Source organism: Carcharodon carcharias, chromosome 12 (assembly GCF_017639515.1).
Source record: "Carcharodon carcharias isolate sCarCar2 chromosome 12, sCarCar2.pri, whole genome shotgun sequence".
In the NCBI taxonomy this organism is placed as follows: Eukaryota; Metazoa; Chordata; class Chondrichthyes; order Lamniformes; family Lamnidae; genus Carcharodon; species Carcharodon carcharias.
In genome coordinates this window covers 81,453,342-81,466,440 of record NC_054478.1, presented here as the reverse complement: position 1 = coordinate 81,466,440, position 13,099 = coordinate 81,453,342, and the positions used below count along the sequence as shown (strand labels likewise).

General features: G+C 41.5%; 1 protein-coding gene across 1 annotated transcript in view; it reads left to right on the top strand.

Moving 5' to 3' along the window:
• Positions 1-667: 667 nt before the first annotated feature.
• dnah9l (dynein, axonemal, heavy polypeptide 9 like) overlaps positions 668-13,099 on the top strand; it is a 393,205-nt gene continuing 380,773 nt past the window's right edge. Inside the window, exons 1-8 of the mRNA XM_041200867.1 lie at positions 668-731; positions 823-906; positions 997-1,155; positions 1,272-1,394; positions 1,482-1,604; positions 4,724-4,948; positions 5,231-5,322; positions 10,405-10,531. Of these exons, the coding sequence (XP_041056801.1) occupies positions 877-906; positions 997-1,155; positions 1,272-1,394; positions 1,482-1,604; positions 4,724-4,948; positions 5,231-5,322; positions 10,405-10,531 (879 nt within the window). The 5' untranslated portion in view covers positions 668-731; positions 823-876. The remainder of the gene's footprint in view (positions 732-822; positions 907-996; positions 1,156-1,271; positions 1,395-1,481; positions 1,605-4,723; positions 4,949-5,230; positions 5,323-10,404; positions 10,532-13,099) is intronic.

Genomic DNA, 13,099 nt, shown 5'->3' with positions numbered 1-13,099 from the left:
GCCGTGGGAGTCCTCAACATTGGCTCCAGACCCCATGAAGTTTCATGGCAATATGTCAAACATGGGCAATGTTTCATGCTCAGTATTACTGAGACTATTATTGATTGTTGTAAAAACCCATCTGGTTCATTCACATCTGCCATTCTTACCTGGTCTAGCCTACATGTGACTCCAGAACCTCTGCATATTTAGTTGACTCTTAACTGTCCTCTGAAATGACCTCTCAAGCCACTTAGTTCATGGGCAGTTAAGGATGGACAACAAATGCTATCCTTGCCAGCAACGTCCACATGCCATGAAGGAATAAAAAAATCATTGGCGCCTGGGTTGTGTGAAATGTATGATAGCTCAAAAATGATCCAAGAACAGCAGAACTTTGTATTATAGAATATAACCCCTATCCTTGTTTTCTTCTTATGGAACAAGATTAATGTTGTTCTGTCTACAAGCAGCATAACTCAGCCTTCATTTTTTAATTGGAGTCAGAGTGTTGGACACATAAGTGGAGCAGGGCCAAGGGAGGCATGCACCGGAGGCAACATTATTGGCGAGAGCAGCTAAAGAGCCACTCCCCATCATGTAATTGGACACACCCTGCATGTCACTTTCCTCAATTGGCCAGCTGCCATGTGATCGTGGTTGGCCAGTCCCTTCTGCCCACTCGGGAATCCTATTGACTTACGGGTCTACCAGTGGGATCCCTGTCACCTGGATTCAATTCTGCCTTTTCAGTGTGTATTATAGTTATTGCCAAATCTTTTGTAATTTGCCATGTTTCAAAGAGCATTTATTTTCAATTGTTTTTAATTGTCTTTATTCTAGACGAGCATTGACGATTGGACCAAAACACAGTGGAAACAAATAAATGTAGAGCAAATGGATATGGAACTGCGAAGATTTGCAAAGGTATGAACGAATTTGCAAAGGATGAATGTAAGCTGATTGCCTGGAATATACACAATGCTATAGTTTTGAAAACCCTACTTTTCCTGGTAGGAAATGAAAACATTTGATAAGGAGGTTCGAGTTTGGGATATCTATGCTGGATTAGCATCTACGGTTAAAAATATGCTGACTTCGCTTCGGGCTGTTACTGAGTTGCAGAACCCTGCAGTCAGAATGAGGCACTGGCAGGAATTAATGAATGCAACAGGGGTAAGTCACCAGGTATTTTACAGTCTGCGTCACGTCGATTTTTTTTTCTTTGCTTCCGAAAAGCAGCCTTAATTTTTATTCCTTAAGCAATCTGAGCCTGTATTTCACTCTGACAGGTCAGCTTTGTCATGGATGCAGACACTACCCTGGGGGACTTGTTAGCTCTGCAGCTGTATAGGGTAGAAGAGGAAGTGAAAAACATAGTGGACAAAGCAGTAAAGGAAATGGCAATAGAAAAGGTGAAACAGATATTTTTGTTTCTTTTATCACAACTTTTTGGCAATTGCATACATACTAAAGAGTGGAAAAACTTACTCCTTTTCCAGGTGCTGGCCGAGATTAGTCAAATATGGAATGTAATGGAGTTTTCATATGAAACACACTACAGTACAGGAACTCCATTGCTCAAATCTGATGAGAACCTTATTGAAACACTGGAAGATAATCAGGTGCTGATTTACAGTTAACTTATTTATCAGAAAAAAATTAGAAATAGATTTATCCTTTCTTTGTCCTGTTTAACCTTTAAATAATTTTAGCCACATATTTGAGCAGATTTCAAATACCTCCTAGGGCTTAGTTAAAAGCTTCAAGACAGCTTTTACATGGAAATTTACAGGTATAGTCATTAATGGTATGTTCTAATTAAAAATATATTTTTTCACAGTTAAACCTAATGCTATTTGTTCCGTTGATTCTGAGATATAAGGTGATGTTCATGCTTAATCCTCATTTGGTGAGATGAACTGGTAGTATCTTTTTATCAGTCTTGTATTTTATTGTTGTAAGATGAAAATATATTCTAGAATTTAATTGATTTATTATTCAATGCAGGTAAAGTGTTCTACTTTTAAAAAGAAATTGGATGGTAGTTGGTAGGGGTAGTTATAGTATGAGCTCCAGGCCATAAACATTCAATGCTTTCAATTATTGGATATAAAAGTGTATTTATGCTTTTTGTTGGTAAATGTTTTATACAGCCACTGGCACCAACTAACATTATCCATATTGTTATGATTATAGAAAGGTCTGGAGCACTTAAAAAAAAAGTTTAAAAATGACCTTCTTAAAAAGATTACATTAAAGTAGTCAAACTTTCTCTGTTCATGAGGGTCGTGTTTTCTTCCAGCATATTAAGCTATTAGTAAACTTCAGCTGATAACCAACTGAGAACTCATGTACAGCTGAAGTATTTCTGAAATGTGCAATTGTATTGCCATTCTCTTGGTATCACAGAAGAAATCTAATGAAGTGTTAGGTCATGCCTTACAAATCTATGGGAATTCTTCTGGCAACTAAACTACTGAATGATGATAATGCAATAGATCTAGTTTACTTTGATTTCAAAAGACACTTGAGAGATTTCTCATGTGATGACAGTAAGAAATAGTTGACAGATTGTATAGATTGATTGAGAATTGGCTTGGCAGCAGATGTTGTTAAATGAAAATTGTCCTGCATGGGAAAATGTAACCAGCAATGTTCTACAGGAGCCTATGCTACTACCCTGTTATCTACAGTGCTGATTAATCTAGGTAATTCCATGGTGAGTTGAGCCAGTTTGGATTTAATATGATGGTGAGGTTCCAAATGTAATTACATGAAAGAATAGAACCTCTTCCCACTTCAATAAGCTTAAAAACATTAATCATAATTTATCAATTGATGTTCATTGCCCACAACCTCATGTGCTGAGCACATGAAGACATAGGGCAGAATTTTCGGGTTGACGGGCCTGGGAGTGGTTGGGGAACAAACTGCTGTCTGTGATTGGCCCCCGACCATGATTTCACACTGACTGGCCAATTAATGGACAGTCAGCATGAAAGGCACACTGAAAAGCTCAGAGCTGCCAGCGTGGGGATGGGAGGAGGGCGAGCGCTGACGTCAGGGTGGGCGCGGTGAAGTGTGGAAGGAAAGCTCTCTGAAGGCAGAGAGTTACCACAGGGACCTGATGAATTTAAAATCAATAAAAGCAGAATGTAAAATTGAGAAACAATGTCCACGCGTCAGAATGAGATTCAAAATACGGATGATGAAAATTTTTTTCAAAACATTTTAATTTAATTCTTTTTTAGTTAATCACGGAAACCCGGCCTTGGAAGAGTTTCCTCAAAAGTGCAAAGGCAGCCTGGCTGATTCGGCCGCTCGCCAACCGTAACGTTGCTTAGACAGCAAAAAATTACCATTAATTGCTCCTTTAATGGCCTTAATAAACCTCTTAATTGTCAGTGGGCATGCTGCCAACTATCGCACATGCCCGCTGACCGAAATATCGTGTGAGTGCGCGATGACTTTGGGACGCTCCCCCAACAACATCACGTGCTCTTTCACATTCGACCGTGTTGGGCTTGCATCTGCACACCCAGTGGAAAATTCTGCCCACATACTTTCACTTGCAGTAAACAAATATGTGTTTCATGGTTCCATAACAGCTTTACCCATGGTTGTAAAGTGATCATCTGCCAGGTGGCACCAATACTATTGCAAATAAAATTTTAAAACTGCTTTTATAGACCATTGAAGCTTTTTGCAAAACTCCTAACCATAACAACGGGCCGTAACTTCCAAGCTTCCCAAAATCGTATTGAGGGGGTACCCAAAGAAATGCTGGGAAATCTACTTCGGAAGTTCCCAGGTAAGGTTTGCATGGCAATTGCCCAGAAGTGCAAACTTACCCTAGGCAAATGCCCTGCACTGGGAACTGTTGGAAAATGTGATTTAAATCGCAAACTTCAGATGGTTCCAACTGGGTTAGATCAATACTTACCCAGAAAAGGTTAGAAGGATTAAAACCACTTCTAATTTTTGGTTAAATATTGTGCAGACCCAGATCGAACCCCCATGGGACTTCCCCACATCACTGACCCCCAGGGGACTCCCTGCAACCCCCTGACTTCAGCCCCTCAGGAATCCCCCCATGCCCACAGGGACTCTTTTTCCACCCCCTCCGCCCCTATCAGGCCCGACTCTCACCCCTAAACCCCTCCCCCAGGCCCAACCCAACCCGAGGCTCGACCTGAGGCTCAACACCTCGACCTCCGACCCCGACCTCTGAACTCTTCCTGACCGTCCCACCCCCGACCTGCCCCTCCTGACCTCCAATCACCCCCTGAACTCCGTTCAACCCGCCCCAACGGCCAAATCCTATCCACTTACCTTAGACACTTATCTTCTCCCTGGTCTGTCAAGGACCTTTAAATTCCACTGAACCTTTAACTTATCTGGTTTACGGCAGCTAGTGCCATAAAAAAGGGTGCGTGGCTTCCTTCGCTTTGACTCAGCTGCACTTCGACACCAGGCCCCAGGGAAGCGCTGCACTGTCTGGATCTTGCATGGCCTGAGTCGGAAAGTCGGGCGAGATAGGCTAGGAAAATAATTCAGGTAAGAAATTGGGCACAGAGTGGCAATCCGATGCTGATTGCCACTCCGATGAGGTCCAGCTCCAACATGTTAAAGAAAATAACTGAAAAATTCTTCATGTACCATGGTTGTAGCTTATTACCACAGCTATTTGTTTTATAAAGCAAAAAATTCTGACCCTTGTATTCCTTGCTGTGATTGATAGGTTCAGTTGCAAAACATTTTGATGAGCAAATATGTGGAATATTTCTTGGTGGATGTCAGTAGTTGGCAAAAAAAACTAATGATTAGTGATTTGGTCATCTCTATGTGGATGGAAGTGCAGCGAACATGGGCTCACTTACAGAGTATATTTACTGGTTCTGAGGACATTAGAAATCAACTTTCTGAAGATGCTAAACAATTTGATGAGATCGATTTGAACTTCAAGGTACTTTCTACCCTGACTACTGATAAGCTAACTTAGTTTTAAATTGCTATCTGTATGCTGATCCTTCATGTTTCATTTCTCTTCGAGATGATCAAGATAATCATTCCATTTTCTATTTTTAAAAAATTATTTTACAAAATGAATTCTGGAAAGTGTGCATTTATATGACTGACTTTTAAAGTGCAACCACTGAAACTAATAAATCAAACACTTACAGAATGGTAGACTAGAATTGATTTATATGTGGAGATATTGAAATAACTTTTACTCTTTCCATCTTAGGACCTAATGGCTCAGACTGTTAAAACTAGGAAAGTAATTGAGACAACAAACAATCTGGGATTATTGGAAAAATTAGAAGTGCTTCAACAAAGGTAACAATTACTGATCAACATTTTATCAAAATTCCCAGCCATCTATAGTAAGACTTTTTTGTACCAGATCATTTAATAATTCCATTTTTAATAATCACTAGTTGCTCTCATTAAAAATTTTGTATCTGCACTCAAGTTTCCCTCACACAACATTGATTCCTGCTGCCAAATTTTGTCACGTGTTGAGTGCTAAATCTTTTGATTATAATTTCCTGTGTCTGCATTCGTAATGGATCTTGACCATGTAAACCTCTGCACAATCTAACTATTGGGTTCCCAGATGTCATTTAAAATGAATGTTTTTTTTCCATTTGCCATTATTTCTCACAGTTGCTAAGAAAAACTTTCAAAAAGCATTTTGTGGAATAGATAATTAGTGCCTTCTTCTTCTTCTTGAGGGCTCTTCCCAAAGACAAGTGCAACCCACAGCACTGCGATCCCCCACATGGGTAGGGTAAGGAGGCAGGCCATAAATCCACCCCAGCCAGAACAGGGATCAAACCCCATGCTATTGGCACCAATCATCTCCACAACAGCTGTCCAGTCAACTGGCCTTTCAAAGAGTTTGAGTTCCCATGGCAGCACACACTTTTACATGCATGTTGTAGCTTGGAGCTATGGATAGTGACGGTAGGGGCTCCAGTTTATTTCCATCACATGGCTGACCAGGAATCTCTCCTGCTCTTACTGCCTGCCATTGGTATATATAGAAGGATTTACAAGTTGATGCCCAACCTGTTTGGCCACATTATGAATGCACTTTTCTTGGCCACCAAGTCCTGGAGTGGGACTTGAACCCAGAGCTTCTAGCTGATAGATGGGGACACTATACACTCCTCCATAAGACTTCACAATCAGTGTCTATAGTGGTTAGATTGTAGTTATAGGTGATAAATTTCGAAAGCATTTTCCATTATAAATATGAAAATAGTAATTCATCATGGGTGATGACTGGAGTGATGACAGGAAGTAAGGGTTTGTAGACAGGAATAGGGAGCCCTGTTGACCAAATTTTTAAATAATTTCTCCCAACTGTCACCATCTTCAACATATCAGAGAGAACTTTATGGTCCCTACACAGGTGCATTTGCAGGTGGGAGGGCTCATAACACCTGCTGGTGACTTTCCAACTGCCTACCTGCCCACCCTCGATCTCTCCATGATTTTAGGGGCAGTTGGCAAGTCGTAGAGCAGCCCTTGCTGCAACTGAGGTCATTAAATGGCCACTTAAGGGCCACTTTGCACCCTGGCTGCAATTCTTTGTTTGGTGGGAGGAGATCGATGACAGTCAGGGGTTAAGCCTGGCAATTTAGCCTGCTTGGGCCTCAGGCAGGAAAGTTGGGGGGGTGCGGTTTGCCTCCTTAATGGGCCCCCTTTTCTGATTGGAGCACTACACCCCCTCAAGGTCTGCACCATCCCTGTCCCTCAACCCCGTAACCCCACGACTTCCTATCCTAGCCCCTCCAAGAGCCCCCCAGATTTACCATCCGTTTGGCTCCCAGCCCTATGTTTTCTGGGACCGGATGTAGTCCCAGAAGTGGCCACTGCTCCCTATGGCTCTGTTAGGATCAGAGAACTGCCAACTATCAGATGGCTAGCAGTCCCCAGTGCAGGAATTCCTCCCCAGATGGGGGCAGTGGCCCTTCTGCAGCCAGAGCATTAATGACTGCGAGGCAGCTGGCCAGAGCAGGAATGAGTTCCCTACTGACTTTTCTGGGAAAACACATCACCTGTTAAATTCTGTCCATTGTTTTTGCTTCCTTCATTGCTAACTTGCCTGCTTCCCTAACCTGATTAAACACCCTCATGCTCCACTGCTGGATGCTGCCTTTTATCTTCACACAATAGGCATTTATGTATCATGGCTCTCCACTTGTTGAGGTGGCTCAAATATTTCCCCTGTGATCTCTTTCTCACACGTCCCACTCTAATGCCAGGTCTTCTGGTACAGGACTTCCATGATCTTCTCCAGTAAGGCAACGCTTCAAGTCAAACATCAAGATCATGCTCCCTTAGAAGTGTGGCTCATCTAAAAGTCAGAGCAGTTATATAATGCAATTTTGTAAAGATTGTAATTTTGCACATTGACTTTCAGCAAGCCAATATTATATGAAACAGCAGTTTGTGTTTGTCTACTGCTTTTTAAGTAAAATATGCCACTAAGTGCTTTACAGAAGGGGGAAGAAAAATATCGGTAGAAGAATAGACATTAAGTCACAAAGGGCGTATAAGGCCAGGTGACTGAGAGCTTAGTCAAAAATATGGCTTTGAGAAGTTTTTTTTGGAGTTTAGAAAGGTGTGTTGCTTTAGGAAAGGAATTCCAGAGAGTAAGGTTGAGGCAGCTGGAGGCTCTACAAAAACTGGTGGGGCCTAGGATGGGATGCATCAAAGATCAGAGTTGAAACATGGAAGTGTGCAAATAAGAATATTAAGTGTTATGATTCCCGTGGAGACCGATAACTTTTAAAAAGAGATATGAATTCTCAGAGACCGACACAAATGATCACATGACATGATTTCACATATTAAGACTTTTACTGTAACAACCTAAAATGAACAACAACTAAACATTACTTAGAAGGCAACTGATATCCTAAATTACAGAAAAGACATTCCTTATTAGTGTTTTTAACACACTTGAAAACCCCACACTGCATTTATAAATTCCAGCATGCTCTCCACAGAATTGCAACCTTCGCAGGAACCAGTTTATAGTTAGTCCCAGCTTCCAATGGGCTCACCACTCCTGGTTTCATGGAGTAGAACATCCAGTGTCCATTGAGTGTCCTTTCCTTCAGTCTTCCGAGGAATCTCAAACCAATCTCTAGCAGTATGGCTCATTCCTGCGATTTCTTCTCCTTCCAGTGTTCTTAAATTTCCACGAGTTCCATCTCTTTGACCAGAGACCTTCCCATCCACATTCCATCTGGTAGCTAACAGAGAAATAGCCTTTTCCCCTCTGCTGACCATGACAGCTGCTGTCCCTGTCTTTCTCTCTCTCACACTTTTTTTTGACCAGACTACCTGAGAGACTGAGTCCACCCATGGCAAGTCAACTGCTCTGTCTTTTGTTTTCAGGTGTGAAATGTGGCACATGGATTTCAATAGCTCTTGACCTGGACCCCCCTGACCCACAGTAAACAGGTCACATCAACTTATCTCCAAGCAGAATTAGCAGGAGGTCTCAGGCTCATTTTTTACCTTGAATTAAAAGAGAGTTTAAAACATAACCATCTTATAAAACCTCACATTTCTTAAAAGCTGGAGGAGGTAATCAGGATAAAATAGGAATAAGGCTGTGAAGGGATTTGGAAATGTTTAATTGTTTATTGTTGATCACTGTGTATATTACGACTCTATATTTAAATATATGTAGTATATATTTATACAATATGTACATATTATTAGAAAGTTGTAACTAAGTTTCAACATTGGGTACTATTGGGAAATAATTTGTATTTTTATAAAGAAATAGTGCTCATCAGAGTTAGGCGTGTTTGTTTTGAAGTACGGAATACTTTCTAATTTTAGCATCAAATCTCCTTGTCAGATATTTCATGGTTTGATGTAGGATAAAGTTCCTAACCTGCATTTTAGAACCAACTTCAGAAGAATATCCCCTGCTCCACCAACATGTTTTTCCCCCATTTTCTATCCATAAAGACACTTTGTGATTTCCCTTTATAAGAAATTGTCAGTCTGAGTTGTGGGCCTGCACCTACTTTGAACTGGATTACCTCACTTATATTACATATTTACAGCTGCTGTAGAGAGACCTACATCATCTGTGTGGGCGAGTTTCAAGCCCTTGTTTTAGAAATTAAAGCAAGAATATGTTAACCCCCTGCATGTATTATTTTAGGCCTCATCCAGTTATTTTTGACTTAATCTGTTGTCCTCATTTAAAAAAAAATCTGTTTTAGTATTGTTCCTTTCGTGCAATGAATTTGCTGAACATGATTGCACTTATTCTATTGCTGTGACAGTGGAGAGCAATGTATGCACAGAACTGAAAAACTAATATACTTCAAAATTTTGGGCCCATTTTGCCTGGGGGTGGGGGTGGGGGGTGTAGGTGTGGGGGAATAATAAGTTTTAAATAATTGCTTTCTCTCAAAAAATTATTTTTCACCTTTTCTCAACTATTTTTTCAACCTATTATATTTTGGGGGTGGGATTGAAGACCCCAAATATGTTAAGAGTTGGTGTTAAACTCCACGTTCTTTGAGTATACCCAAGCTGTAAGCCCGATATGAGATCAGCACGGTCGTCCACAGAACTGGCAGCCCCTGTTGCCCCGTTGGGGGAGCTTCTGCAGCTCTAGCCTTCCTCTGGGTATGTTGGATGTTGCAGGTTGAGTGTAGATAGTCCTCGAAGCATGCTGAACCAAATATCAGTGCTTGCCTCCACACGGGCCAGTCAACTGCAGTGTTTTCCCAAGGAAGGTGGTCTTTAATGCTTAAGTTTGTAAGACTCTTTTTTAGGGTGTCCTTGTGTAGTTCGTACTGAGCACCTTGATTTCATTGCTCTGAAACAGTTCCCTGTAGAAGATCAGCTTGGGGATTCTATAGTCATCGTCTGAGTTGAATTTTCCGGAGAATGGTCTCCATGCTGTTCAGCTCAGTTTGAGGGAGGACCTCGCTTTTTGCGATTTTATCCTGCTATTGAATTCTAATGATGGACCTCAGGTGTCTTTGGTGTTTTGATGTGGCTCCTAGGACCCAGGATAATGTGCCATACTGCAGGGTGGTAATAACTATGCCCTGGAGGAATTTGATTTTAGTCTTTGGCTTAATGCCATGCTGCTCCCGGAGATGATCATGGAATCAGACTTAGGTAGAATGCAAAGCAGCTAACTTAAGTAAGGTGCCATGGTCCATATTTCTTTTTATTATTGTTTTGGTTTAAGATAATGAAGTTTTTAAATTTTATTGTTGTATAATTGAACTTATTTTTAAAGATAGTGGTAGCAAATTTTCTCCTTTATAATCACAATGCCTCACCTGCTAAAAATAACCTATTTTATACTTTTAGGAGCAATTATTGTGATAACAAAATTGGAAGTTCTCAATCTTTTTGCAGACTGACTCAGTGTGAGAAAGCATTAGATGAATACCTTGAGACTAAAAGACTCACATTTCCAAGATTTTATTTTGTTTCTGCAATGGATCTATTAGAAATTATTTCCAAAGGAGGTCAACCAAAGCAGGTAAAGATTCCATTGAACATTGCACATCTTAGAATTAATAGGTGTGCAACATGCGTCACTGAAAACTAAAGTTTAGTGTTTACTGAGTAGCCAATTTGCTTCAGCTGCTTTTGTATCTCCACTTGCTGGATTTCACAGAATCAAAGATCAGTTAATGAAGTTGATGGATTGAATTGATTGAGGCAGACGTTAAATTAATTTGGTGGATTGTGTTGCAGGTTATTTAAATGATTACATTCACTGAGTGACACATTATGTAATAATTTTATTACTTCAAATAATAAGAATTATAAAACGTGGGATTTCACTCACTCGAACATCATTTAATAAAGTCAGGTGAATCTCTTTAAGTTTTATACATAATTAATTGAGTTTCCTGGATTTAACTAGCTGAGTAATAGATTTTCTAATAAATTTATTGCATTTGATTCACTCAGCCAGATATCACTTAATAGAGTAAAAGTAGAAAATGCTGGAAACACTCAGCATGTCAGTCAGCATTTGTGAGGTGAGCAGGGGACTGAATGATTTAGTTGTAGGTCCTCTGTTCTGATGAAGGGCTCACCCTTGAAACATTAGCTTGTCTGTTCTCTCTACAGATGCTGGCTGACCTGCTGTGTGCTTGTAGCATTTTCTGATTTTGCCTCAGATTTCCACTGTCTTCAGTGTTTGCTTTTTTAAAATAATTTAATGAATTTGCTGGATTCAGTCATAGAAAATTTAATGAATTTGATGAATTGGATTGATTTACCAAGAGATCATTTAATGGCATTCATTCAGAAGCAGAAAATGTAATGAATTCATTGGATTTGATTCACTCAGCCAGACATTATTTAAAGAATTTGCTGGATTCCATTCATTGAAGCACAGATAATTTAATGAATTCAGTGAATTGGAGTGAATTATGATGAGATTATTTAATGACATACAGGAAATGGCAGGGAATATGGATAATACTCACAGGGGAGCTTTTGAATACAATGTTAGTCCACATAGGAGTCCTGACTGAATAACTGATGAGTTGTAGAGCTAGTCGTGGGAGAGAGGGCAGCAATACTTTTAAAATAAGTGAAACATAGCTAGAAGCAAACAGTAATAACCTATAATGGGGCTAAGTAGGGGATTTGGAGGCTTACTGGAGTGGCATTCGGACTGAGACCAGAATGGTGTGGGGCAGTGGTGGGTTGAGTCTGTTATAAATAAAGTTAAATTCATTCGCAATGGATAAAGTTGGAAAAAGTGTGACGAAAATCTGACAACAGGAAGTAACGATTTAGAGACAGGAAATGTAAGCAGGTGTAAGATTTGCCCACCATTAATTAACAGGCCACTTAAGGCTATTAAAAAGCCAATTGACAGCAATTTTTCATTGCCTGTGCGATTTCACATTCATTGCATGGGCACAACAGGCAGGCGGGCAGCCCACATTTTCAAAAACCTCATTCAGTGTGAATAGTGAGGAATTTAGTAGATAGTTCGCTGCTGACGACTTAGTGCTACTTGGCAGATTCATCTCTGTTTGCGGCTTCATTGTTAGCATTTCCAGGCTTCATTTCAAGACTCATTGCTGCCTGAGAGGCCCCTGGAGGATTCAGACCATGTGGACCTTTCCAAGTATCAGACAGCCTTCCCTGACCTTGGTAATGGGGGCTGTGGTCTCTGTTGGAGACACCTCCTCTGAGGAGGAAGAGAGGGGCAGAAGGGGGAGGAGGTCAGGGGTCCCAATGCAGCTTCCAGGGGAGGGACCTGTGGGAGGAGAGGCGCAGGCACAAGGAACACAGGGCCAGCAGGTAGCCCAAGGCAGAAGGGGCCGCGGAGAAGATGCCACTATCCTGCTGTAAGGGTTTACATGCAGCGATGCAGCTACCTCAACATGTCCAAGGTGCAATGCCAAAGGAGGCTCTGCCTCTCCAGGGAGACAGTGACCTCTGTTTGCCAGATGATTGGGCCTGAGATCAGCTCTGACTGTGTGAGTGGACATCCCATGCTAGTGGCTCTGAAGGTCACAATGGCCCTCAACTCCTATGCCTCCAGCTCTTTCCAGGGGTCAGTGGGGGATCTGTGTGGAGTCTCCCAATCATCTGCCCACGGTTGCATCAAGCTGGTGATAGAAGTTCTGTTGAGGTGGGTACTGACCTTTATTCTTTACCGTATGGATGAGGACAGCCAGACTAAGCAAGCCAGAGGCTTTGCAGTGATTGCTGGGTTCCCCCTCATCCAGGGTGCAACCGATTGCACACATCAAGGCACCAGCGGGTCAGCCGGGTGCCCTCGTCAACAGGAAGGGATTCCACTCCATGAACTTGTAGATGGTGTTTGACCACAGGATGCAGATTCTGCAAGTCTGGACAAGGTACCCAGGCAGCTCCCATGATGCTTACATCCTGAGACCTTCCTAGGTGCCAAGGCCTTCAGTGCTCTAGCCCGACTGGATGGATGGTTGCAGGGTGACAAGGGCTATCCATTGAAAGGGTGGCTCATGATGCCTCTCCGCCACCCAAAAACAGAGGCAAAGCTGCATTACAATACGAGTCATGCCTCTACAAGGGCGGTGATAGAGAGGACCAT